General features: G+C 45.5%; 3 protein-coding genes across 5 annotated transcripts; 1 reads left to right on the plus strand and 2 right to left on the minus strand.

Annotated features, from left to right (window-relative positions):
- The first annotated feature begins 2,332 nt into the window (after positions 1-2,332).
- slc25a4 (solute carrier family 25 member 4) lies at positions 2,333-4,545 on the plus strand. Its single transcript, XM_070978573.1, has 4 exons — positions 2,333-2,531; positions 3,190-3,676; positions 3,768-3,908; positions 4,021-4,545. The coding sequence occupies exons 1-4, from the start codon at positions 2,421-2,423 to the stop codon at positions 4,176-4,178; spliced, it is 897 nt and encodes a 298-aa protein (XP_070834674.1). The 5' UTR covers positions 2,333-2,420; the 3' UTR covers positions 4,179-4,545.
- A 374-nt stretch (positions 4,546-4,919) lies between these two features.
- cfap97 (cilia and flagella associated protein 97) lies at positions 4,920-10,968 on the minus strand. 3 transcript variants are annotated; one of them, XM_070971529.1, is made up of 5 exons: positions 10,769-10,968; positions 9,027-10,009; positions 8,543-8,823; positions 6,226-6,388; positions 4,920-5,368 (listed from the first exon to the last, which is right to left on the minus strand). In XM_070971529.1, exons 2-5 carry the CDS (start codon positions 9,982-9,984, stop codon positions 5,247-5,249), a joined length of 1,524 nt encoding a protein of 507 aa, XP_070827630.1. In that variant the 5' UTR covers positions 9,985-10,009; positions 10,769-10,968; the 3' UTR covers positions 4,920-5,246. The 3 variants fall into 3 exon arrangements, with proteins under 3 accessions (XP_070827630.1, XP_070827639.1, XP_070827648.1); XM_070971538.1 differs by having other exon boundaries at positions 4,920-5,365; positions 10,769-10,964; XM_070971547.1 differs by having other exon boundaries at positions 5,159-5,349; positions 6,222-6,388; positions 10,769-10,907.
- A 286-nt stretch (positions 10,969-11,254) lies between these two features.
- ufsp2 (ufm1-specific peptidase 2) lies at positions 11,255-17,296 on the minus strand. Its single transcript, XM_070981065.1, has 12 exons — positions 17,172-17,296; positions 16,874-16,964; positions 16,247-16,430; positions 16,094-16,160; positions 15,213-15,367; positions 14,930-15,122; positions 14,497-14,643; positions 14,232-14,396; positions 14,003-14,127; positions 13,844-13,920; positions 12,950-13,074; positions 11,255-12,876 (listed from the first exon to the last, which is right to left on the minus strand). The coding sequence occupies exons 1-12, from the start codon at positions 17,172-17,174 to the stop codon at positions 12,790-12,792; spliced, it is 1,419 nt and encodes a 472-aa protein (XP_070837166.1). The 5' UTR covers positions 17,175-17,296; the 3' UTR covers positions 11,255-12,789.
- Positions 17,297-22,299: the final 5,003 nt, after the last annotated feature.

The following is a 22,299-nucleotide window of genomic DNA, read 5'->3' on the forward strand; positions in this document are numbered from 1 at the left end:
GAATTAAAGCTTTTCCCTTCAAATAACACGAGAAGTCCACATCACTGCTAACAACGAGATAACTGATCTTTATACAAACTAAAATCTGTGATGATAATCCAGATATTTAAGAAGAATCTAAATTTAAAGTGGCCAAAACAGTTGGTTTTAAACAGAGTGAAGAGGCTTCAGGAGGGAGACGCTGGAAAAACAGACCTGGCCAGGTGTGAAGTCAACGTGTGTGCAGTGAAAGTGAAGAATAACAGCTTTGTCCGTCCTGACGGCAGGTGCAAGCCTCTGCATCAGCACACATCTGCCTCTGACTGCAGCGCTGAAGTGAACGAGGAGCTCAATCCCAAACCAGCTCTGAGTTTGCAGCCTTGCAGCCAAGGCTGACCTCTGACCTCGCTGCTGGGGGGCTACTTAAGAATATGTCCCAGTGGGAAGCGAGTAAAGTGGTATTTGTATTGTTGTAAGAGGAGCGTGGAGTAAATTGAGAAAAGCACCTGTTCCACTGGGTGCCACAGATGCACTCTGGGTGGGACGTTAGCTGATGGTCTGTAATGTAAACCAGCTCTCTAGTGCCACCTATGGGCTGTTCTACACAGCACAACACAGCAGCAGAGAGGGAGTAAAACCACAACCAGCCTCAGTTTCAGATAAACAACACGCGGTCTGTCAGGTTACAACACTGTGGATCAGCTGTGTGAAGAGGAGCATGAGAACGTGCTTCATCCTGTCAGCAGCACAGTCTTCATCCCAGTCACATCTCCTTCATAAACATATGAGTGGAAAGACAAGCTGCAACTCTAGAAAGTCAGAATAAATGGAAAGAACAGTGAGCTGGTGTCTGATGCAGGAGTTAGAGCACAGCCTGTGATCTGATGTCTTCATCACTGAGTGTTACAGTTTGATTTCATCCTGTTACGAAACAGGTTGAAGTGTATTTTTGGATATGAAACAACAGTCGAGCAGCGCCGCCCAGTGGTCCTGAGGTGGTACTCACGGCCCTGAGCAGAAGACCAAGGAGGTGAAGCCTGAAACAATTCTTTTATTCAATTTACGTCAAAGTGTTTACGTATGGACGTCAAACTTGATGTATTCTGCCGGGTTTGGTCTGTCCGTATCTGTGTACGGACGGAAGGTGGAAACTATTTTCTTTGCAGAAAGACAAATAAATAAATAAATAAATAAATAAATAAATAAATAAATAAATAAATAAATAAATCTAAATGTTCATTTGAGCTGAATTTGAGACGTCTCTGATGTATCATTAAAATTATTTTTTCTTCCAAATCGCCCTTTCTGACAATGATATTATCATTTTGAGACGTGTTTTGTTTGTAAAGATGCTTTTCTGAAACCTCTCAGTTCCAATACAGCATGAATGTGACTCAGAGTTTAACTGCACTGCTGGACTGAAGCTGAAGCACATTATGTCCAACATCCCTTCAGCCAACTGGTTTTGGATCAGTTTGCACTGGATCGTGTTGCTTTTCTGTCTCAGATATGCGCGCAGTGCACTTGTGACGTCAAGTCGGCCAGAATTACATTTCCGGGACAATATTTCACAACAAAATTCAATTCAACAAAGGTTATCCCTTTTTATTGGTAGTGGTGGCACTTTATTTTGAAAGACACACACTCGTTTCCGTTCGTGGTTGTCCTCCCTCGCGCTGACTTGATGCGGGGATTCAACAGGTGCCAAAAAATGAAAGTGCAGCAGAAATGTGAGCTGAGAGGAAAAGAGCAGTCTGAAATAAAATGTGAATAAAATAACAGCACGTTGTGGATTCAAGTGAATGTTTTCTTTAATTATTTTGCTTTTATCAGAAAAAGTTCCCCTCTGCCTGAAAGCAGGTTTCTGTGTGAACATCTGTGTGTCAGGGCCATCGCCTCCAGCCAGTGTGAAATATCTAAAATGGTTTCTACTCTGGAGGATGGCTCTAAGTATCCACAGTTGATCTCAGTAGAAACACACCAAGCAGAACCCTTTTTTTTTTTTCATTTTAAGGCTTCTGGAAACTCAACTGACCCGCAAGAGTGTGTTTGGGTTGAGGGTGAGAAGGCTGAGGGCAGCAGGGTTTAGGTTAAAAGACCTGATCAAGATCAGGATTTGATCAGACTACAAACAAATCTACTTTTTAATAACGACTAAGTTACACACAACGTGTCCTTTAAACGTCCCCGGCTTGGCTCACTCTTGACTTCAGGAACATGGCGCACGCCTTGAACTTCGACCTCGGATATTTATTCAACCTCGTTAATCTGTTTGACTAAATGCAAGTCCGTCACTCAAAATTCTCGCGATGAATGGCGCCCATATATTAGGGGAGATGGGGGGGTCCTCGTCCACTTGGAGGGGCATTGGGTTTCCTGGAGGACCTTGGTGAGGTTTGGAACAGTCGACAGTCTCAAATCTGCACAAGAAGCATCCAGCCATGGCGGAGGGGGTGATTAGTTTCATGAAGGACTTTCTGGCAGGAGGCGTCGCCGCTGCCATCTCCAAAACAGCCGTCGCTCCCATTGAGAGAGTCAAGCTGTTGCTGCAGGTAAAATAATTGAACCAATTGATGCCCGATGCATGGCAGCGTGGCTCTTGATTTGTGCGTAAAATTGTGCGTAAATGTTGGGATACAGATGAACCAAAGTGTAACTCTGGAATAGATTTTAATAGAAGAAAAGCCCGTTTGTGCAGTTTAAGTTCATGTGGTCTGGCGCGTCATGTCAAAGGGCAGCTGAGATGTCCTGCGTCACGCGGACAGGCTTTTACGCACTGGACTGCGCTGCTGTATGACGGTGATGACAAGGTCTCCTCCTGTATGTGTTCCATAAAGGCATAACACTAGTTTATGAGCTATTGGAACGCTTCTTATGTTGATTATTACTCCAACACAACAGATACCCGCAGTAATATTTGTGAAATTGGACAGCTAAATTTAACTTGAAGAACGTAATCTAATCCACGGCTGATTCTCAAGTGACAGGAGTGCGCGTGTAGACTGCTGGGCGCACAGCCTCACACAGCAATGATGGCCCGACACCATGAGACACTAAAAATATTAAACACAGGAAGTTTTTATAATTGAAATACGACACAATCAATGCTGGGACAAAGTCCTTTTACGCAGACGTTTTATTACAGAATGAAGTACATTTTGGGATAACGCACCGAGTCAAATGAGCTTGGATTGTCTTCGGGTCTTGTAGGTCCAGCATGCCAGCAAACAGATCACCGCAGAGACTCAGTACAAGGGCATCATCGACTGCGTGGTCAGGATCCCAAAGGAACAGGGTATTATCTCCTTCTGGAGAGGTAACCTGGCCAACGTGATCCGTTACTTCCCCACCCAAGCCCTCAACTTCGCCTTCAAAGACAAGTACAAGCAGCTCTTCCTCGGCGGCGTGGATCAGAAAACACAGTTCTGGCGTTACTTCGCGGGTAATCTGGCATCTGGCGGCGCCGCTGGCGGGACTTCGCTCTGCTTCGTCTATCCTCTCGACTTCGCCAGGACAAGACTCGCTGCCGACATCGGTAAGGGCGCAGCTGAGAGAGAGTTCACCGGTCTGGGAAACTGCCTCACCAAGATCTTCAAAAGCGACGGCATCAGGGGACTTTACCTGGGATTCAGCGTGTCGGTGCAGGGTATCGTCATCTACAGAGCGGCATACTTCGGATGCTTCGACACAGCTAAAGGTGCGCACGTCAGGCTCATCTGACTCTTTTTAAGACTGTTTTTAACGTCCAAGTGTTTGTTTTCACGTGACTTGACTCCTCCCTCATACAGGTATGCTGCCAGACCCCAAGAACACGCACATCGTCGTTACCTGGATGATCGCCCAGACTGTGACCGCCATATCCGGTATCATCTCTTACCCCTTCGACACCGTCAGACGTCGTATGATGATGCAGTCTGGACGCAAAGGAGGTGAGCGTCACTCCGCTCCTGTGGTGACGGATTTGATTTGTTTGACACAATTACGCATTTTAGGCATGCAGTCAAAGACATTACGCATCACCATCCGTCTCCATGTCCACAGCTGACATCATGTACAAGGGCACAATGGACTGCTGGAGGAAGATCCTCAAGGACGAGGGAGCAAAAGCCTTCTTCAAGGGTGCCTGGTCCAACGTGATCAGAGGCATGGGGGGCGCCTTCGTGTTGGTGCTGTACGACGAGATCAAGAAGTTCACATAATAAACTTTGTCATCCCCCCTCCCTCAGGAGACCCTTCACATTGTCTAAGTCTTAATTGTTGTGAGAGTGATAACAGCTTGTGGTGAATTACGCCTGGCACAGGTGGCGCAGGTACACCTGACCCGGGTTACCCCCCCTCTGATCTGTATATATCCCATCACTCAGGGGGCAGTCTTTCAGCGTGACAGAGTGGAGCCAGTGTCAGTGGAGATGTGATGATGTAAGGGATGAGGTCACTTCCTGTCACGTACTCCTCATGTTAGTTTGGAATGCGGTTGCTGAGGCCCTTGTGTTGTTCTGCTGTGACCACTCTGACCCACGTGTCCCACCTCACACGTCATTTTATTAAGAATAAAGATTTTAGTCTGATTGATGCTTCTCCCTCTTGTGTAGCTAAACAGGCCTTTTCACAGCAGGTACTTTGACTTTGGCTCCATTAGATTAAAGAGTCCCAGTGAGTCACAACAACAAGAGCCTGGAACAACAATTAAAATACGATAATTAGGGTTTCAGCAAAATGACCCTGCACCCTGACTTTGACCTGTGGTAAGAATCAACCCTGAGGCCACAGAGCCTTTTAAAAAGACACAAAATACTCATAATCATTTCAGATACAACCACTGTGTTTATGAACTGTGGCGTGAGCTCCAAAGGCCTTTATGTGTTTTAGGAGAGTCAGAGCAAGATGTTCTGTTCACCATTTAACTCCATTTAAAGTTGTAAAACAGCACACAGCTGACTGGTGGAACAAGCAGCTTTCTTTATTTCAAACAGGATATAAAATAACATTTATCATTGCTTTAAAACGTAATTCTCCTTTGCATGTCATGGTGCCGCTGCAGCGTGCCGGCCGACTGGTGTGAGGAGTTACTGCAGTTTTCAAAGCGAGGCTTGAACTACTCAAACACTTAAAAAACAGCTCTGAGCATCGTCTGCTGTATTTCAGTGTCACAGAGTGGAAAAAAAAGTGCATCTTCTTAATAACTGATGAGCATGACGACACGATGAACGGGTATGAAGAGACGCCACTGAAGGAAAGCGATCAGAGACGTGAGAGCAGCGGCGTCCTCAGCACCAGGCCGGCCGGGCTGCGCTCGGTTTTTTGGACCTGGGTACAGGTGTGCTGCTGGAGTCGGTGGAGGAAACTGCTCTGGAGCTGTGGTGGGCAGAGCTGACTGACCTGGGACCTGCTGGTGTGACAACAGAGGGTTATCTTCTGATGACACATCTACCTTCTCATAGTGAGATCAGAAACCTAAACACCTTTTAACTTTTAATCCAAATGTCCATCGTGAGGACAGAACACCTTCCATTTAATATCTAAACATTTCAGCCATAACAGGCCAAGGCAGACAGGTAGAGTACAGGTGAGCAGACACAAGCATGACGGCGTTTATCAGAGACGGTAAAGCAACGACTTCTACGGCGAGCAAATGATTCAAAGTTTTACTCTTGAACCAAGCAAAGACAGAAGGCTTATACAGTTTGACAGCAATCATTAAATAATGTTGAAAAATATAACCAATAAAAATCTAAACTCTGCAGGAAGTCCATTCATTTAAACACACAGATAAAAGCTGTTAATGTGACCACTGATGAATGGGTGATTCTTACCAGCGTGCGTCATCCACAGCAGCTGTCTACGGTCTGAAAGTCTTCTTCTGTTAATTAAATCTGCAGCCATCTGACGGCAGCAGGTCAGACGCGTGATAAACGTGAGGGGCGTCGCGGCGCCGCCACGTGCTGATCCTCTTTGTTTTCCATCATCAAACCAGATCACGGCACAAACAGACGCACACACTCCTGCTCGTGTGGATTGAAAGCGCTCGGCGAGGTTTTGGTGCAGAGGTGTGTTAATGCTCTGCAGCGACCTCTGAAGGTTTCTCACAGCGAGAATCTGAAGCTCGTTTTCGTCACACATTAGGAATATATGACCGAGAAGGCCCCTGCTTGGTGTTTTAAGTCTTCTAAGACGTTTGTCTGAGCCACGTTCTCACGCTGTTCAGTGGATAGAAATGACTAAAACATGCAGGTGTACGTTACCCACCTGACGGCGTCTTACTGGCAGACCTGCCTTTCTTCACAGTAGACACACAGACGGGGTACAAAGGAGCTCCCAGGTACCCGACTTGTCGCTGGTAGTCTGCCAGCTGGTCTGCACGCTTCAAGCCAGGCGTTGGCCTGACCGACTCCAACCTCTTCAGGAAAGCCTGAAAGAACACAGTGACATTTTTCAACTGGCAGGTAATGAAAAAAAAACCTACTGTAAACACGACACTGTGAGAGATATCAGAACATTTTCTCAGGATGTCAGCGTGAGAGGTGTTGACAGGTATATGAAGTCAGTGTCCAAAGCTGTCTTGGGTAAGCGATCTATCATTTTTGAGCGATGGACAGCTTCTCCAGGATCGTTCACAGAACACAACCCTGACTGTGAACAAGGAGAGACGCTGTCAAACATAAATAAAAACAACCAAACGGTGTTCACTGACAGCCTTTCCAGGATGCCCCTTTCACACCCAATGACAATCCTCTCACCTGTTACCAATGAGCCTGTTTACCTGTGGAATGATCCAAACAGGTGTTTTTGGAGCATTTTATTTTCGTTTATTTAAAATCTACCTAGCATCCAAACTTTTGGGGGATCAGAATTTTATGTACTCTTAAAGTCTTCAGTACCTCTGAGTGTTCAGCCAGAAATCAGCCATAAAACCCTCAAATGCAGTGGCTGCAGGACTTTTATGTGACCGATGAAGTTCTTTCCAGTATTTGAGTCATGGAGTCGCATACTGTATTTTACTGTTCTTTGACAGAAATCAAGCTCAAATAGTTCTCATTCTTCCCAAACACCAACTGAAAATGAAACAAATATCTGGAGCTTCAATGCAAACAACCAAACTGCATCACAACGTAGGCAAGTGGCTGAATGTCACGATGCAGTCGCACTCCCACGTGCATGCTGTGCAGTGAGCTAAAAACTGCACATGAAGCCAGACAACGAGCAAAAAGCTCAACAGTCAAGAGTTCACAAGTCGTCCAGAGGCCACGAAAAGGCAGCACGGCCTCTTTCTGCCGTCACACCGGCCACCTGCTGCACCCCCAGCAGATGAACCAGTTTGAGATCTCAAACAGAATCTATATCAGCATCCCGCCTCTGACAGGAAAACAACATTTCGTTTGTGATTGAACAATCTTGAAACACACAGAACTACATCTGCTGGTGCAGGACAAACGGGGTGTCTCCCATGTGTGATGTGTGTGTGTGTGTGTGTGTGGGGGGGGGGGGGGGGGGGGGGGGGGGGTACACACTGATCACACGGCAGATTCAGTTACTTCACTCTAAGAATAGAGAGGGCACAGAAAAGCACCCCTGAGAGATGGACTGAGGAGAGAAGACGAGCTGTCCTTAAAATGACTGCAGCACACTCCCTCACAAAAACAGCCAGGACTAATCCAACATCTCTGATCAGCAATAATGACAAACATATGAGACATCATCAGCGAAGACAACGCCAATCAGAGGAGACAATGAGTCTCTGCTGGCTGCCAGTTATCACTTCCTGAATCATGCTTAAACTCAGCTGCTCTCCTCGCCCGTGTCTCTGCCTCAAAGCGGTGAAGCAGTTACTGTCAGGACGAAGAGGCTCAATGTCTTCTAATGTCACTCTGTGGTGCTGCTGCAAGCCGCCACCTGCTGCCGTCCGTCCAAGTCCATCCGTGTCTGCTTTCAGGGGCGGAACTCCGAGTCTGACACCCGCTAACTAGTAGCTCTCTAACTAGTCTCCTCAAAGAAATGAACGCTTCAAGAAGCAAAAGTCTGCTAGCATAATAACTGCAAACAATCACAGCTGTGACATTTATGACTGACGACTTGAAGCTACTTAACCTGCACTTAACTCACAAAGAAAACTACATTCAAGAATACGCAGCAAGTTTGTTTTACCATCTGATCAAATGAATTCTGATGGTTTTGATCAGGATTCTTTAATGCTTTCTAATTTCTGTACCAGGAGACAACAAACAAATCTGACAATGAGATGACTTCATTTCAAATATCAAAGGTTTATGTCAGTGATCGCGTGGGTGAAACACCAGATCACGTTGACAATTAAGCATTTTTAAAGGAGCGTATTTGAATTATTACTAACCTTGAAAACAATAAGTTAAAGTTCAGCACTTTCCAAACTTTCAAAACTTTGTACAAACCCTTCAGTTTTTAAAATTCACCAGCAAAGATATGTGATTATTTGCCCCTTTGGTGAATACAGACAGACAGGAACAATGCAGAGAATTAGATCAACAACATTTTCTATAATCATACTCATGTAGAGCATCTATACTGAAATCGGTATTGATCAGCTCACCAGGTTCTCCCTCTCAATGCGCTGCTGTTCCCGCTGCCTGTTGAGGGCGCTGTGAGAGAGGCGAACGAGAGGTGAGTTACTGGCTGCACGCGTCTTCTTCCCCGCTGTGCTTCCTGGTCTGGGCCCTGGAGAAAGGCGTGAAAGCTCCTGAAGGAGTCGCTGGTTCTCGCGGTCTATGGATCGGACCTGATCGTTGGTGAATGAGTAGTTCTTCCTGTTTCTCCCTCCGGGGCAGCGGAAGACCAGTTTACCCCCCAGCTGACTGTCTGAGCTGAGAGAGCCTGATTGGTGAGAAGGACACTTCTATGTTCAATCTGCCTTTTAAAGGGGGATCACTGCGTTTTATGGAATATTGAAATGGTTCTTGGTGGGTTTGTTTGCTTAAACACTAAAACATGTGAAAAGCACCACATTAAGGTCACCAGAGGTATAAAACAAAGATCACAGCAAACATAACCGAGCAGAGAGGCACCAGCAGACTCACACTCATCCACATCCTGATCTGAGTCCTCAGCTTGATGTGTGTTGGTCAGGCCACTGGAGGGCACACCCTCCTCCTCCTCCTCCTCCTCCTCCTCCACCTCCTGCGGCTGCTGCTCTTTCAGGCTCCCCTCTTCAGCCTCTCTGTGGTTCAGGCCTGATGACTGGAGAGGGCTGGAGTCAGCAGAGGAGAGGGGGCTCACATCTGTCACCGTATCGTCGGACTCCTCTGTACGGCTGGCAGGCACATCCTCAGATCCTGCTGAGCCCCCTCGGATCCTTCTCGCTGCAGGGGATAAAGAAGACTTGCTGGGCCTGAGAGGGGTGGGGGAGTCTAAACTCCTTCTCCTGTTGGTGCTGCTGCAGGAGCTCTCTGAGTCTGCGTCCACGCTGGCTTCAGTTGAGGTGGGGGACGGACTTCGGCCGTGCCGACTTCGTATCCGTTTTTTACGTTTATTTCTCCCCTTTGAGCCAAAGTGTTTGGCACTGGACGCCGATGCTTCTTCCTCAGACTCATCTGGACTCTGACTGTACACATTCTGATCATCTGCCTCTCTGGCCTCAGCCAGCAAAGCCATTAATGTTCCATTGGGCCTTTTAGAGAACAAATTAGAATCTTCCTCACCATCGCTACTGTTACTAATGACTGTATCTGAAGTGCAGGCAGCACATGACATGCTGGATGCCCCGCTCTTCCCTCTCTCTGGCCGACGGACGCTGTTGTTGTTGCTCTCCACTGGCTTCAGGTCTTTTTTGTTCCCATCAGTCCTTGGGGACCGACCAATGTTTATATTTTCAGTCCGTTTTGCACACAGCCTCTCAGGTGCTGGGGGGCTCTCTCTTTCCCCCTTCAAGCCTTTCTCCATCTTTTTCCCTCCATCTCTGCCGATGCTGCTCTCATTGCAGTCACTGTCGAAAAACGAGTGATCCACTTCACCTTCTAGATCGCTGTGATTGAACATGGCCGTCTCTCCCAGCACACCGAGCCTACAGGGCAGTAAAACACGGAGATGTTAGATCATTTAAAGACTAACAAGCTGTGCAGATGTTTGTCATGTAATTTTCTTCACTACAAATGATGTACACTGACATCACAGGTAACAGTTTATCAAAACAGGCAGACGTGTCTTAGAATGAATAAACTGTTTTCTTCCACTAAACCGATCCACTGGATTTCATTCAGTTCCACACAAAATGGAAATAAGTTTAAACCCTCTTAACACTTGATCCAGTTGTGTAACCCGACCAGACTGAAAATCAGGTCTGGGTTCATCTTTGTGACGTTATCGAGACATGAAGCTGAACCACAATAATAATCTAACAGTCAAAAACTGATTCAGACTTGATGCTAACTGACTTACAAATCATAAAGACAGACATGGAAACCAACAGCTAAGGGAAAATATTCATCTGAAAATCTAAAACTCTGTAAGATGCATTTGATTATGCTCAGCTGAAACGTTAAATTATATTGTACTACGATTTGTATTTAAGGAGCTAAAACCTGTAAACACACTAGTATGTTTTTCCAGGTATGTTATGTAAAGTACTCAATAATTAAATTTAACGTGTGTAGTTTAAATCCAGCTACAGTGACGCACAGCCAACACACCTGATCTATAAACCTGAAGGCAAAACATGCTTTAAAGCTACATGCTCGGTAGCCAGATGAAGATGCTAGCTTAGCTTAGTTTGACTGTACGTTTGCGTTAGCTAACTTTAGCTGTATGGAAACGTATTTCTTACCTGGCGAAGGCTAACACGACGAGCAGTGACTCAGCAGAAGTACGGCGGCCTGTGAGTCTCTACAGAGGCTGCATTCCGTTCAGAAGACGAACAAATCCAACGTAAACCATCATTTTAAACGATTTCGACGTTAGCGGGCTACAGCAAACTTCTGTGAGAGCGACATAGTGCCTGGTAACTATGCAACGTCACTTCCTGTCAACGGTTGCCGCGCTGCAGAGCTGTGCAGCGTCTCGTGCGCCAAGCGTCGACTAAATCGGATTAGTTTTATGACTGAAGGAAAAAAGTAGAAAGTTAATTAAAAAAATCAATTGAAACAAAAAGACCTCTGGAGCAGAACATACAATCAAACTGTCAGTGAAGATTTTCATTTAAAAATACAATAAAATATATAATAATGACCAGCTGGGCTGCAGTAACGTCTCATAACAGAGGCCTTAATGGAAATATTAGTCATCAAAAACACGAGAATAAACACGAGAAAAGAGCCTCAGAGCTGTGTTCAATTTAATGACCATAAACTATTTTTCATCTCTTTGAATTCTGAAGTACTTAAACCAAAACAGATAAATAAAAAATGAAAAATAAAACTCAAACTGCACAAATCCACTGAAGAAATACAGCTGAAACATGGAATTATATTATTTTTAAGAATCAAATGTGTAATATTGAGTCTGTGTATATTAAATGAAATGAAGTGCATTCTGCTGTGTTAGGTTAAATGTACTTGAACTCATTTTGAATGTGCACATAATCCTGATTTTCTGTTCTAAACTGTGTAAAACTGAAGTTAATTTCACAAACAGAACATTAGCTTTTAGTTTACCGAGAACCCAGATGAGCAGTCTCTTTCCGTCGAAGGTTTAAACTCCTTTAACGCAGACAGAAGGAGGCCTGCTGGAGGAACAAACAGGAGGTCATGTCGTTTTTATTTGGGGGTCCATTGTACCAAAGTAACTGCTCCCCCTAGTGCATACCCATTAACAAGAAAGGCTATTATCCGAAGCGCGTCCCCTGACACTGCGATTTGTCACGGGTTCTCTCTTAATGACGTTGTTAGACCTAGAAGTGACACACACCAATGAAATGCCAACGTGCCGGGACAATGGGACCAGGGTGAATCTATAATATGAACCTGTGTCTGGTCACTGTCATAGCATTTACATGCCAAAGCAGGACGGGTGGAGATGGGGGGGACACGTCAGCCCGTGGACAATACATTTCTGCTGTCTGAGCTCCAAAGATTCTTTAAAAAATTCAGATTTTATTTTGCTGACTGGTGAGAAAAGCTTCGTCTGACTCTGACAACGGACTGACTGTGAAACTCAGCCACTGTTGTCCAATAATGGACACCCAGAGGTCCTTCCAATGTTTCTAAGGGGTCCACAGCAAAAGTTTATTCACCAGCAGAAAAAAACAGAATAAGTGCAGATTTCTCTGCTCTGCTTACAAATTCATACAAAACAATAATCAGTCAATGCAGAGCTCACGACAAACAGACTTTCATCCAGTTTGCCCATGTTTGGACTCTGTGTTATCTGTGAAAGGACTCCAAAGATGTTATTTTACTGTCCATAAAATGTTAAAAAATAGTGCAAAAGGCCCTTTAAAACGTTCCAAAGTCCCAGGAGAAGTCTTCACATCCCTTGTTTAATCTGCCCGACAGTCTTTATCAAACAAGACCTCCTAATCTGAGCGACTACAATCAGAGAATATTTCACATTTTATGTAAAAAATGGCCAAAATGATAAAAAGATAATCAAAATAGTTGCAGATGACTAATCTGTTAATCGACCAACTGTTTCAGGTCTCGTCTGTAACTTTCACACACCTGAATGAAGAACAAAAGAAAGTTGAGGACAGTAAAAGACTGTTCAGTTTAATGAAGAGTGAAATCAGGCGTTCATGTCATCCAGCTTTGCTTCACTGGGGGGGGGGGGGGGGGGGGGTTAGTTTTACATGAGGTTTACATGAGACTCGATCAAAACGTGAATTTAAGCTCAGACCAGAAATGACTCAGCTCAGATGGTCTTCGGCCTCTGAGGCAGACACAGATTATAATACGCAGTTTGATCCCAAAAGTCCGGTCCTTTCCAGCCACACCAGCCCTGAAAGAGACAACACGCAGGTCAGACGGCAGCACGTGAAGACGTCTACCTGACGGACGGACACGAGACCCACCTTGTCTGTGATGACCCGTAAGTCCTCCGCTCCGGTGTAATGTGGATCGAGGATGAGGTAACGGATCTGCCCGCTGGTCTCGCTCCACGACACGCCGAGGATAGTGTGAGCTAAGACTCCGCCCCCTGCAACACAGCAGCCACATGGAAAGACGCTTTGAGTCCAAGTAGGGACAGACGGCAGGTGGTCCAGTCATGTGTTCACAAAGTGGTGAATCTCGCTCCATCCTCTATGAACGACTGAGCCTTTCCAGGATGCCCCTTTCATACCCAATCATGATCCTCTCACCTGTTACCAATCAACCTGCTGCATTCATGTGTTTTTACTGCTGTGGATGTTTCAGCTGGAGCTCATTGAACTACTTTACATCCTGTCGGCTGCTTTAATCTACAGCAGTGCATCAGATTCTAGAAGATCATCATGTGGCCGTCCTGTGAGAACCACGTATCTCCAAAAAGTCTGATGAGCCTGTTTTCAGCTTTGTGACGATGCATTTTCAGCTGATCCAAGAGGCTTTCTAAAGAGTTATTTGAGCTGAAGAACAGAAGAAGTTTCTCCAGACATGAAGGAACTCTTCATCCTTTAGTTCAGCACAAACATTCAACATCAGCACATCTGGAGATACGAGCTTTTCAAGGTACAGAAAAGTAGTAGTAATTAAAGCTGTCAGATGCAGTGGAGCAGAAGTACAGTATAAAGTTGCATAAAGTACCTTGAATGTGTACTTCAGTGGTTTCTGTTTTGACTGTGCGAACATGAGTCACATGATCGGTTATAATGTTGTTTTGTAATTGGTTTAAGTGACATTTGTGAAAATAACACAGTTGTTGTGCTTCAAATGCCCAAATACTTCTGACAGAGTTTAGAAATACTTCTGAAATAGCTCCAGCTCACCGATCATGATGGGAGTCCCTTCAGTCAGGAAGTGGTTGGCCAGTTCTCTGCCTTTGGACGCCAACTCTGAACCTTGACTGAAGAGGACAAATATCAGACAAATCCAAATAAGACGAACATCATCAGACGAGCTGCTGCCCCAGGCGTCGCACAGCTCACCTCACAAACATGATCTTGGAAGTGACCTCGAGCAGCTGGTTCAGAACAGCCTGAACCTCGATGGATCCGATCCACTGCCGCGACCCCACAAAGGACACCTGTTTGTCTCCAACGTCCACCAAAGCCTGGAGAGGACGGAGCCCATTAAAAGCAGCCATTTGGACACTTCGAGCGTATTATGTGTATGAGTTATGAGGTGCATCATGTGTTCAGAGGGCCCGCCCTCTACCTGCTGGATCTCCTTGTGGGTGGGCACCGGCCGCTCTGTGAAGCCTTGCTGCTGGAACCAGGAGCAGATGGTCTGCAGGGAGCGATAAGCACAGCCCCAGCCGTTGTCATCCACGTGGTCCTGCATGTAATGGTGATAGCTGTAGATCCCCCGGACCAGATACGCCTCGACAAAAAACAAATCAGGGTCATTAGTTCTTGCAGAGGACGTCTCAGTGTCCATCTGCAACAGAGGGGACAGAGTGAGAGCTGAACTTGGTGATTACCTTTCCGTTGTCCAGGGTGGGGTGTGTGAGGACCAGGTGAGGGTTCCGGAGGTAGCCGTCTTTGTAGGGCTCATTGGGAAAGTGGTAAGCGTTAGCTCTTTTAAAACAGGGCCAATCGTGTGGCAGCTCAAACCGCTGATGCAGTTCCTGCGTAGAGAGATTTAGTGTGGAATGAAATGTAAAATCACGTTCAGGTCCAGCAGTCAGGACGACAGGCCTGACCCCCTTCACACTATTGTCTAAACCAGGTGTCAAACAAAGTCACAGCTCCGCTTTGATCTGGTGTTTCATAAAGGTACCATGAGTTGGATCCACTAGTGTTCATCTGTATGCTTCATGCTAAGCTAAGATTACAGCAGAGTAAGTGTAGTGTCAGCGGAGCCTCATGATTCCTGCCTGTTTGTGCAGGACTTGAAAGCACCGTGGGTCTCACCTGACGCTGAGCCTCCAGCTGGCTGTCGGGCACCCCGGCTGGGTAAACCACAGTCACCAGCCCTGCCGGCTCTGGGAGGAGGAAGTGGAACGGTTCAGGTAGCAGCAGCGTGGTGCCCTTCATGTGCTGCAGGGTCACTTTCTCCATCTCATGCAGCTGGTGAGTCAGCGCCTCCAACAGGCGCTCAAAGGCACTGCAACGCCAGAGCGGAGAGAGTGTGGAGAGCTGATCAGTCGAGTTTGGTCAGTGATGTAAAATCGAGTGTTTCTCAGGTGAGACATACTCTTTGATCGTGTCATTGCAGGTGACACGGACGACACAGTCCACAGGAAGAGCTGTGGACAGGAAGTGGGACTTCTGCACCGTTCTGCAGAGGATCGGGGCCGAGGCGGGGCCGGTCGTTGTCGTCTCCATCATCAGTCGAAGGTTAATGACGCTCTGAAGTGAGTTTACGTTCAAGCACACACAGACACCATCAAGACAAAGAGGGACAGATGAATGTCCTTCAGCTCACAGCTGTGACAGTCCGACGATTAATCGATGAATCGAATTTAATCTGCACCTGTCTTCATAATGAATTTATCTTTAAACACTAAAGATATCACTGATTCTAGCTTCTCACACATGACTATTTGCTGTTTTTCTTCTCTGATGATACATTTAATATCTTTGGACTAAACGCTTAACCTGCAGTGAGGCTACAACAACATCAGCCACTGAACACTTTCACAATCCCCGGACGTCAAATCACACAAAGCTCCGTCTAAACAACACGAGCTGAAACAGAACAACAGTCCCAGCACTGCTGTACAGAGCCCCCCCCACCCCACCCCAGCCTGCACAGCCCCAGTGGCCTCCTAAGCCAGGGATTGTGGGTTCGAGTCCCATCTGGGGTGATGAGCAGAGCAGTGGAGCAAAGATGAGCTGAGTCCACAAACCAGAACCTCAATGCAACAAATTCTCTGCTCTGATTCATTTTCTGTACAGACAAAACTGAATTTATCTCCAGGTGTTGGACCGCTGGTCACCTGTAACAAAGCGTCAATGTGCTGTTGCAGTCCGACTAAGGTTACATCTACAATGCAAGAAACTTCCTGGTTCACATGATGAGAATAAAACCGATTATTATGCATAAACGTCACTGTCAGACCGCCTCATACACACCGCTGCTGCGCTCTTTCTGCCTTTCTTCTTTGCTGACCTCTTGCCGACACTCTCTTGTTCATCTGTCCTGAAATAAATAAAAAAAATCAGTCAAACAAAGAAAAGCAAAGCTGAGGACCTCCTGTAACAAACACTGTTAAAACGGAAACTCACTGAATCCACTGATGTATATCTTCACACTTTGTGTCCGGAGATATTTCTTCAGGCGTCACATGGACGCCTCCGTTTGGCCAGATGATAACAGGACTGTCACAGACCATCAGGACACACGATTCAGATTTCACCTGAGAGCGAAGCGTCTCAAATGTGCTGGAGATGAGTCTGTGCACGAGCAGCGCTGAGAGAAGACGGGCAGACAGTATCAGTGCTTCAGCACAGGTACGTCACATCATTTCACCTGTTAGCCAGTTTTAAAACACCTGTGCACATCCTCTTATGTGACGTTGCACTGATTCATTAATTCATCTTTATCTAATAAGCAGAATCTTACCTTTACTTTGATTAACATCTCTGCTCTGCACTTGGCTGCAGGTAGAGCAGCTAAATCTGCTACTCCCAAATTACATTAAATTTAAATTAAAGCACCATGAGGACGTCGGGCCTTAGACACCTCTGAATACTTTTTACATTTTTACGTTCTGAGGAGCAGTTTACATTTACATGTACTGTATGTGTGCATCTAGGTACTAAATGAGGTTTTATGCTGGGAGCCCATTAAACCTCTGGGTGGCTTCAAACCGCTACACTAAACTTATTGGACTGAAAGGTCCGTGAACGCACCATCCGTGCTGTCCAGTAGACATTTGAAGTCCAGCGGTCCTCTAAGACGAAGGACAGTCCCTGTGTCGGAGGACTGAGAGTCTGCAACAACCTGAAATAACACAGAAGAAGTGATTAGCCTGAATTACGAGCAGGTGACAGAGTTTACGGCGTCAACAGACAAACATGTCGTGGTCTTCTTAGACCTGAGGGGCCGCTGTCAGCTAGCAGGATGCTAACCTGTTAGCTGACAGCGAACAGACTGTAACACAAAGCCGAACAGAAAAAGACATGAACGGTCATTAAAGTGTGAACTCACCATCGTGGAGGTCAGCGCGGTGATATCAAAACCACTAAACTGCTATTCTCTGAACTCAGCAGGCTGACATGTCTGTTGTAGGAAATATTGAACGTGTCTCTGGCTGCGGCGTTCTATTGGACCACGCTGACCCCGCCCACTCATGTTGCATTCACGGTAACTCGTAATTGAAACACTTTACGGGATAACACGGTGAGTGTAGCATCTGGTTCCAGATCTTTGTGGTTTGTGTCAGATCCCATGAGATGACGTCTGAGGAGGTGACAGTGTTCACTGTTTCAAAAATAGTGAAAAATTAAATATTTCTGTGTAAAAAATATTTTCTTTCTCTTTATCTATTAAACCTTCACCGGTTCATCAAACTGTAGGTCTATAGACATACAGCACTGTCAAGATCAACATATATGTACACAGATAATTATATTAAAAAATCATAATTGAAAGGACAGGCAATTTTTTTTGGTCACTTCTTGCTTCTGTTTTGTGATGATTTTATACCGTAATGTGATCTTTAAGAAACAGTGCCAGACTGCTGAGCAGTTGAATGTGGGAATAGGTTAAGGCCTACATTTGGAGCAAAATAATACTTATAACATCAACTATACTGTGCAGTCAGTCATGCTGCTTAGTGCTGTTCAACGTCCTCTAAACTCTCCTGTAGTGGTGCTGTCTGCAGTGTTACGACTGTCCCTGATGCTGGTTGTGCTTTACGAGGGTTGAGTGATGCATACTATATCTAATTATTCCAGCATCAGTGGCCGTGTCACCCGTCTTATGCAACACTTGAAAACATGCTTCAGCACTGTTGTATCTCTACCTTTTTATTCAGCTTTTCACTTGTATTTTAGATCTACTTTCCTTACAGGGATGAAGGATGCAGAGAGAGTGTAAAGAATCATCATTAATATATGTTAAAGCGTAGAAACCCGTTTCTTGGTGCTTGTTTGCCTCCAGCTCTTACATGGCAGCCCTGCATGCTTGGCCAGGCAGGGTGAGCGCACACACACAGTTAGAGGTACTGTGTGTGCCCTGTTATGCACAGAGAAGTGGGAGCTTTCTAACAATCATCTCTTGTAGAACGCATCACCACCAAAACCTCAACAACAGAAAAAATAAAATCAGCTGATCAAAGGCTGCATTTGTAGACAATCAGATAGCAGTAAATAATTAACTGCTTCGCACCAAACAAAGGGCATTACAAGTGAAATACATGAATGTCCATAAATGAAAGGATGAAACTTATTAACAAGATTTATTAACGATTCTATTTCACCACTGCAAAGTCAAATAAGGCTCCTGCCCGTAAGCAGAGTTGAACATTATGTCACTTTTAGGTCACTCATGTTTTCATCTGACGTTGCTTCTGGATAAAATCTTCGCGGGTCTGTTGGGATCACTGGGAAAAGGAGCTGAAAGGGTTTTCCTCATGCATCGTCTAAACGCAGCAGAGCCCTGAACAGGCCCAGCGTTCACGTCTGGCTTCGACCGTTCGCGCCTCTGAACGCACAGAGGAAGCAGCTGCTCTGAGTTGTGCCTTCACTCGAATAACATTGCTGGAAATAACTTATTTGGAAAATGTGGGGAAGGAAACATGAGTTTGTCTGAGGTGCTGGTGTCTGATGGCGCAGATCCACCGGAGTGCGTGAATGCAACGCTGCCAGAGCAGATTTACTGGAAGCGCCTGTTAAAGGTCTTTATGTGCCTGAATGTTGCCGTCTGCCTGACGTCATGGCTGCTCTGTGGATTTACTGTGCCGGGCTTGATTTGTGAAGAGACTGGCTATCTCTCTGTGTATCATAAACACAGCATTAGGATCACTGGAAGTGTGTGTACAAGAACTGAATATATGCAGACACGATGCACATTCATTATGAGGACACAAGCAAAGTTTACACTCGGATTCGTTTGGTTGTGTAATATCTGAGAGGAAATGACAGATGGTTGGATCTAAGAGCCGTCATGACAAAGAAAAGTGGAAATATGTCGAAGCAACAAACTCGTCTTTTTCCTCTGGACAGAAGTTGACCACCGGTTCACACCAGCAGACTCTTACTGAGACATGAGCTCGGGGTCTTCAGTCTGTCTCCATCACTGATGATGATCTGAAGACACAGAGAAGAAAAACTGCTCAACATTAGTGGGTATGCACATTTACTCATGTACTGTACTCAAGTACAGTTTGGAGGTACTTTTACTGTACTTGAGTACATCCACTTTCGATCGTCTGGTTCCACAGAGAAGCTGTCAGACTTTCTTCTCTTTCTTTTACTCACTTCCTCTTCACTTTTTATCGTTCATTCAGGACCTTTTCTTGCTTCCTCAGCCCTGGATGACAGCTGCCTCTTCCTCTCCCACATCTTGACATTCAAACCTCTAACAGAGACACTTCACTGAGTCTGTCTGTCCCCTACATGTGGCATCCTTCTCTGTCACAGGGAGGGTGAGAAATGATTCAACCGTTTTCTGCATCCCTGCTTGTTCTGAAACTCTGTGCTCCTCATTTTGGAGACAGATGCTTCAGAATCCACCGTCTGTCCATCATCTCTCCTCTTCACCTCTGAGAAAATACAACGAGACAAACGTAAGGTCAGAAGGTCCATGTCGTAGATAATCATGACAAAGAGGTTTGTTCATGTCAGCGCAGTGGGCAACGTGTCCTCTGGGTCCCGGTGAGAGACGGAAACAACAGCTGTCTCCTCTGTGGTGGCAGATGGGCGCCTCAGACCCGAGGACAGCCTCTAAGATCCGCTTCAAGTCCACACGGCGGTCTGTGTGCAAGAGGAAATGTTTTCCTGTCGCAGAGAACGAAAAGGACTGACTGCGTTTTGACACTGTGTCCTGCGGTGACTTCAGAGTCTCAGTCAAATTTCCACAAACGAGCAAAAACAAAGTAATCTTCATCATCTTGTACTTTTCGGGAAACGTGCTCGTAAAAAGAAAACGTCCTCGTTAACTCACCTTTAAGAACAAGAGCGTGAGATATTTAAGAGCCCTTGAAGGCCGACTGTTTGACAGGAGTTTGATGATGAGATCCAAACAGGTCGAGTCACCTGAAGCTGAGGTTCTGCTCAGAACACAGATGACCTGCAGGAGTCGTCTGTTATGGTTCAATATGTTTGTTCGTTGTGATTTGTTGAAGAATAAATTCAATGATAAAGCTTTTTATGGATTGTGGCCAAAGCTGTTACAGCAGCTTTCTTTAACACTGGTGTGAGTGTGTGTTTGTGTCGCACTGTGACGGCGGAGAGGTGAATCAGTTCAGGTGATGGATGAATGTCTAACCCCAAACACCTGTTTGTTCAGGTAAACCAGCTAGAGCCATGTGATCGAACCTGCATCTGAACTCAAGGAGAATTTGTTGTTTTATTTCTGTGATATTCATCCGGTTATCATTCATTTCACTCTTCAAACAGCTTTGTGCAGAACATTTTCATGCCTCTCTTCATGTCATTATCATCACATGTTGCAAAGACAGTTTTGCATGTGTGTGATTCACACGAGTTGTGTATCTACTCAGTTTAATAAAATGAAAAGTTATGTACAACATATATAAACAGGAAACTCCAGACTTTTGGAGTTCGCCTTCCACTGAGGTTTAAGGACCACACCCTCATTATATCATATGAAAGTGTCACAGATAAAATGTCCTGCACATTTTAAAACTTCCACTATTTCCTCTCACAGATGAAGCAACAGTTACTCGACCTGCGCTGACGGCGGCCACGCTGGGCCCAATGAAAGGATCCTCTAACCTATAAACTCTTTGTTGTCCTGTGGTAGCAGCATCCTGGGCCTTGTTCTTGAAAGACAGCCAGTCTAAGCAGCCTGCTCGTCCAGAGCTGTGCATAATTTAAGCTCTGAAATGGATTTACTATGTTAGACAATGAAAATGCTCTTTTAGGACCAAACAAGGCCATCGAGCAGCGCTGCAGCCTCATCATGAGCAATGAAATCTATTTCTGACTGAAGTTTTATAAATGATCACTCAGCATGTGTAATTATCACTGAACCATTTCCTGAGCAGTCTTAAATAAAACAAACCTGATTCATTTCACGTTGCACTTCAGCTCACACTGTGTTTTTGTGACATTTCAAAACATGTTAGCACGGAAAATACTGTAGTGAATGTCACTTTATCTCATTTATTTATAGGCAGAAAGCCCAGTAATTGATGTTTCTGTAAATGTGCCAGAATAAGCTGGAAAGCTATTTTTCAATTGAGGTTTCTTGCAGGATGTTCTCAAAGCGATGAGGTGACGGGTTAAGAAACACAAACATACATCATCCTTAAGACAAACTGTGCAGAGCAGCAGGAAGCAGCAGAACATTGATGCAGTCAGAATAAGACGCACGCTTCAGAGTTTGCAGCAGCGCGAAGCAAAGTGAAGCACAGATGAGATGATGTGGACCACATGCAGCATGTGACAGGTGTACGGTGTTAACGATCACACCAAACACAGAGGACATGCAGCACACACGAGGCGCAGCATGGAGGAATAAAAGCACACTGTTCATAAATCCAGTACATCACACAAAGGAGGCCATCCGGCACCCGCAGGCGTAGGAGCCAAAGCAACAGTCAATCGATCGATCAGCCATCAGAAAATCTATCGCTAACAACTCTGATAATTGATTCTTTAGTTGAAGAGCAGCAGTTTAGCTTTGCACTGCTGTGATAATGTCAGACTCACAGTTGAAAAAAGATCAAAATCGATGCAGCAGAACCAGAAATGTCATCTTTTTTATTCCCTCCTTTGTCAAAAACATGAGAGCTGCTTTCCCCACAATGCATCAGAGCCACCAGCAGTCCAGGCAGGTCTATGTGCAGACTCACAGTGGATGCAGGACAGCGTCGTGCTAGCCGCAGCTGACGTAGCCTCCCCTCATTGGCCTCCAGCAGCTCCAGAGGTCTGTCCAACTCCACAACGTCTCATTTTCAAACTTCTTCACTTCAGACCCCACAGATGCTGACTCAAGTGACATCACTCGAGGCAATTCATCAGGTTTGCGCACAGCTTCCTCTGGAGCCACAAAGTGCTTCATACATCCAGAAACACTCATCAAACACCGCTGTAAACAGCCTGACAGCCCTCATTCAGTCACAGTCAATGGAAAAATGATTCAAAAA

Source organism: Chaetodon trifascialis, chromosome 2 (assembly GCF_039877785.1).
Source record: "Chaetodon trifascialis isolate fChaTrf1 chromosome 2, fChaTrf1.hap1, whole genome shotgun sequence".
Lineage (NCBI taxonomy): Eukaryota > Metazoa > Chordata > Actinopteri > Chaetodontiformes > Chaetodontidae > Chaetodon > Chaetodon trifascialis.

What these genes read in the sequence shown, in the direction of transcription:
- slc25a4 (XM_070978573.1), top strand. Translation starts at nt 2,421, where the DNA reads ATGGCGGAGGGGGTGATTAGTTTCATGAAGGACTTTCTGGCAGGAGGC. An exon ending in GAGTCAAGCTGTTGCTGCAG is followed by an intron (nt 2,532 to 3,189) that starts GTAAAATAATTG and finishes CGGGTCTTGTAG; the next exon opens with GTCCAGCATGCCAGCAAACA. An exon ending in ATGCTTCGACACAGCTAAAG is followed by an intron (nt 3,677 to 3,767) that starts GTGCGCACGTCA and finishes TCCCTCATACAG; the next exon opens with GTATGCTGCCAGACCCCAAG.
- cfap97 (XM_070971529.1), bottom strand. Translation starts at nt 9,984, where the DNA reads ATGTTCAATCACAGCGATCTAGAAGGTGAAGTGGATCACTCGTTTTTC. An exon ending in AGATCAGGATGTGGATGAGT is followed by an intron (nt 8,824 to 9,026) that starts GTGAGTCTGCTG and finishes CTCACCAATCAG; the next exon opens with GCTCTCTCAGCTCAGACAGT. An exon ending in GCATTGAGAGGGAGAACCTG is followed by an intron (nt 6,389 to 8,542) that starts GTGAGCTGATCA and finishes GTGTTCTTTCAG; the next exon opens with GCTTTCCTGAAGAGGTTGGA.
- ufsp2 (XM_070981065.1), bottom strand. An exon ending in CCACCCTGGACAACGGAAAG is followed by an intron (nt 14,397 to 14,496) that starts GTAATCACCAAG and finishes TTTTTTGTCGAG; the next exon opens with GCGTATCTGGTCCGGGGGAT. An exon ending in TACGGGTCATCACAGACAAG is followed by an intron (nt 12,877 to 12,949) that starts GTGGGTCTCGTG and finishes TGTCTCTTTCAG; the next exon opens with GGCTGGTGTGGCTGGAAAGG.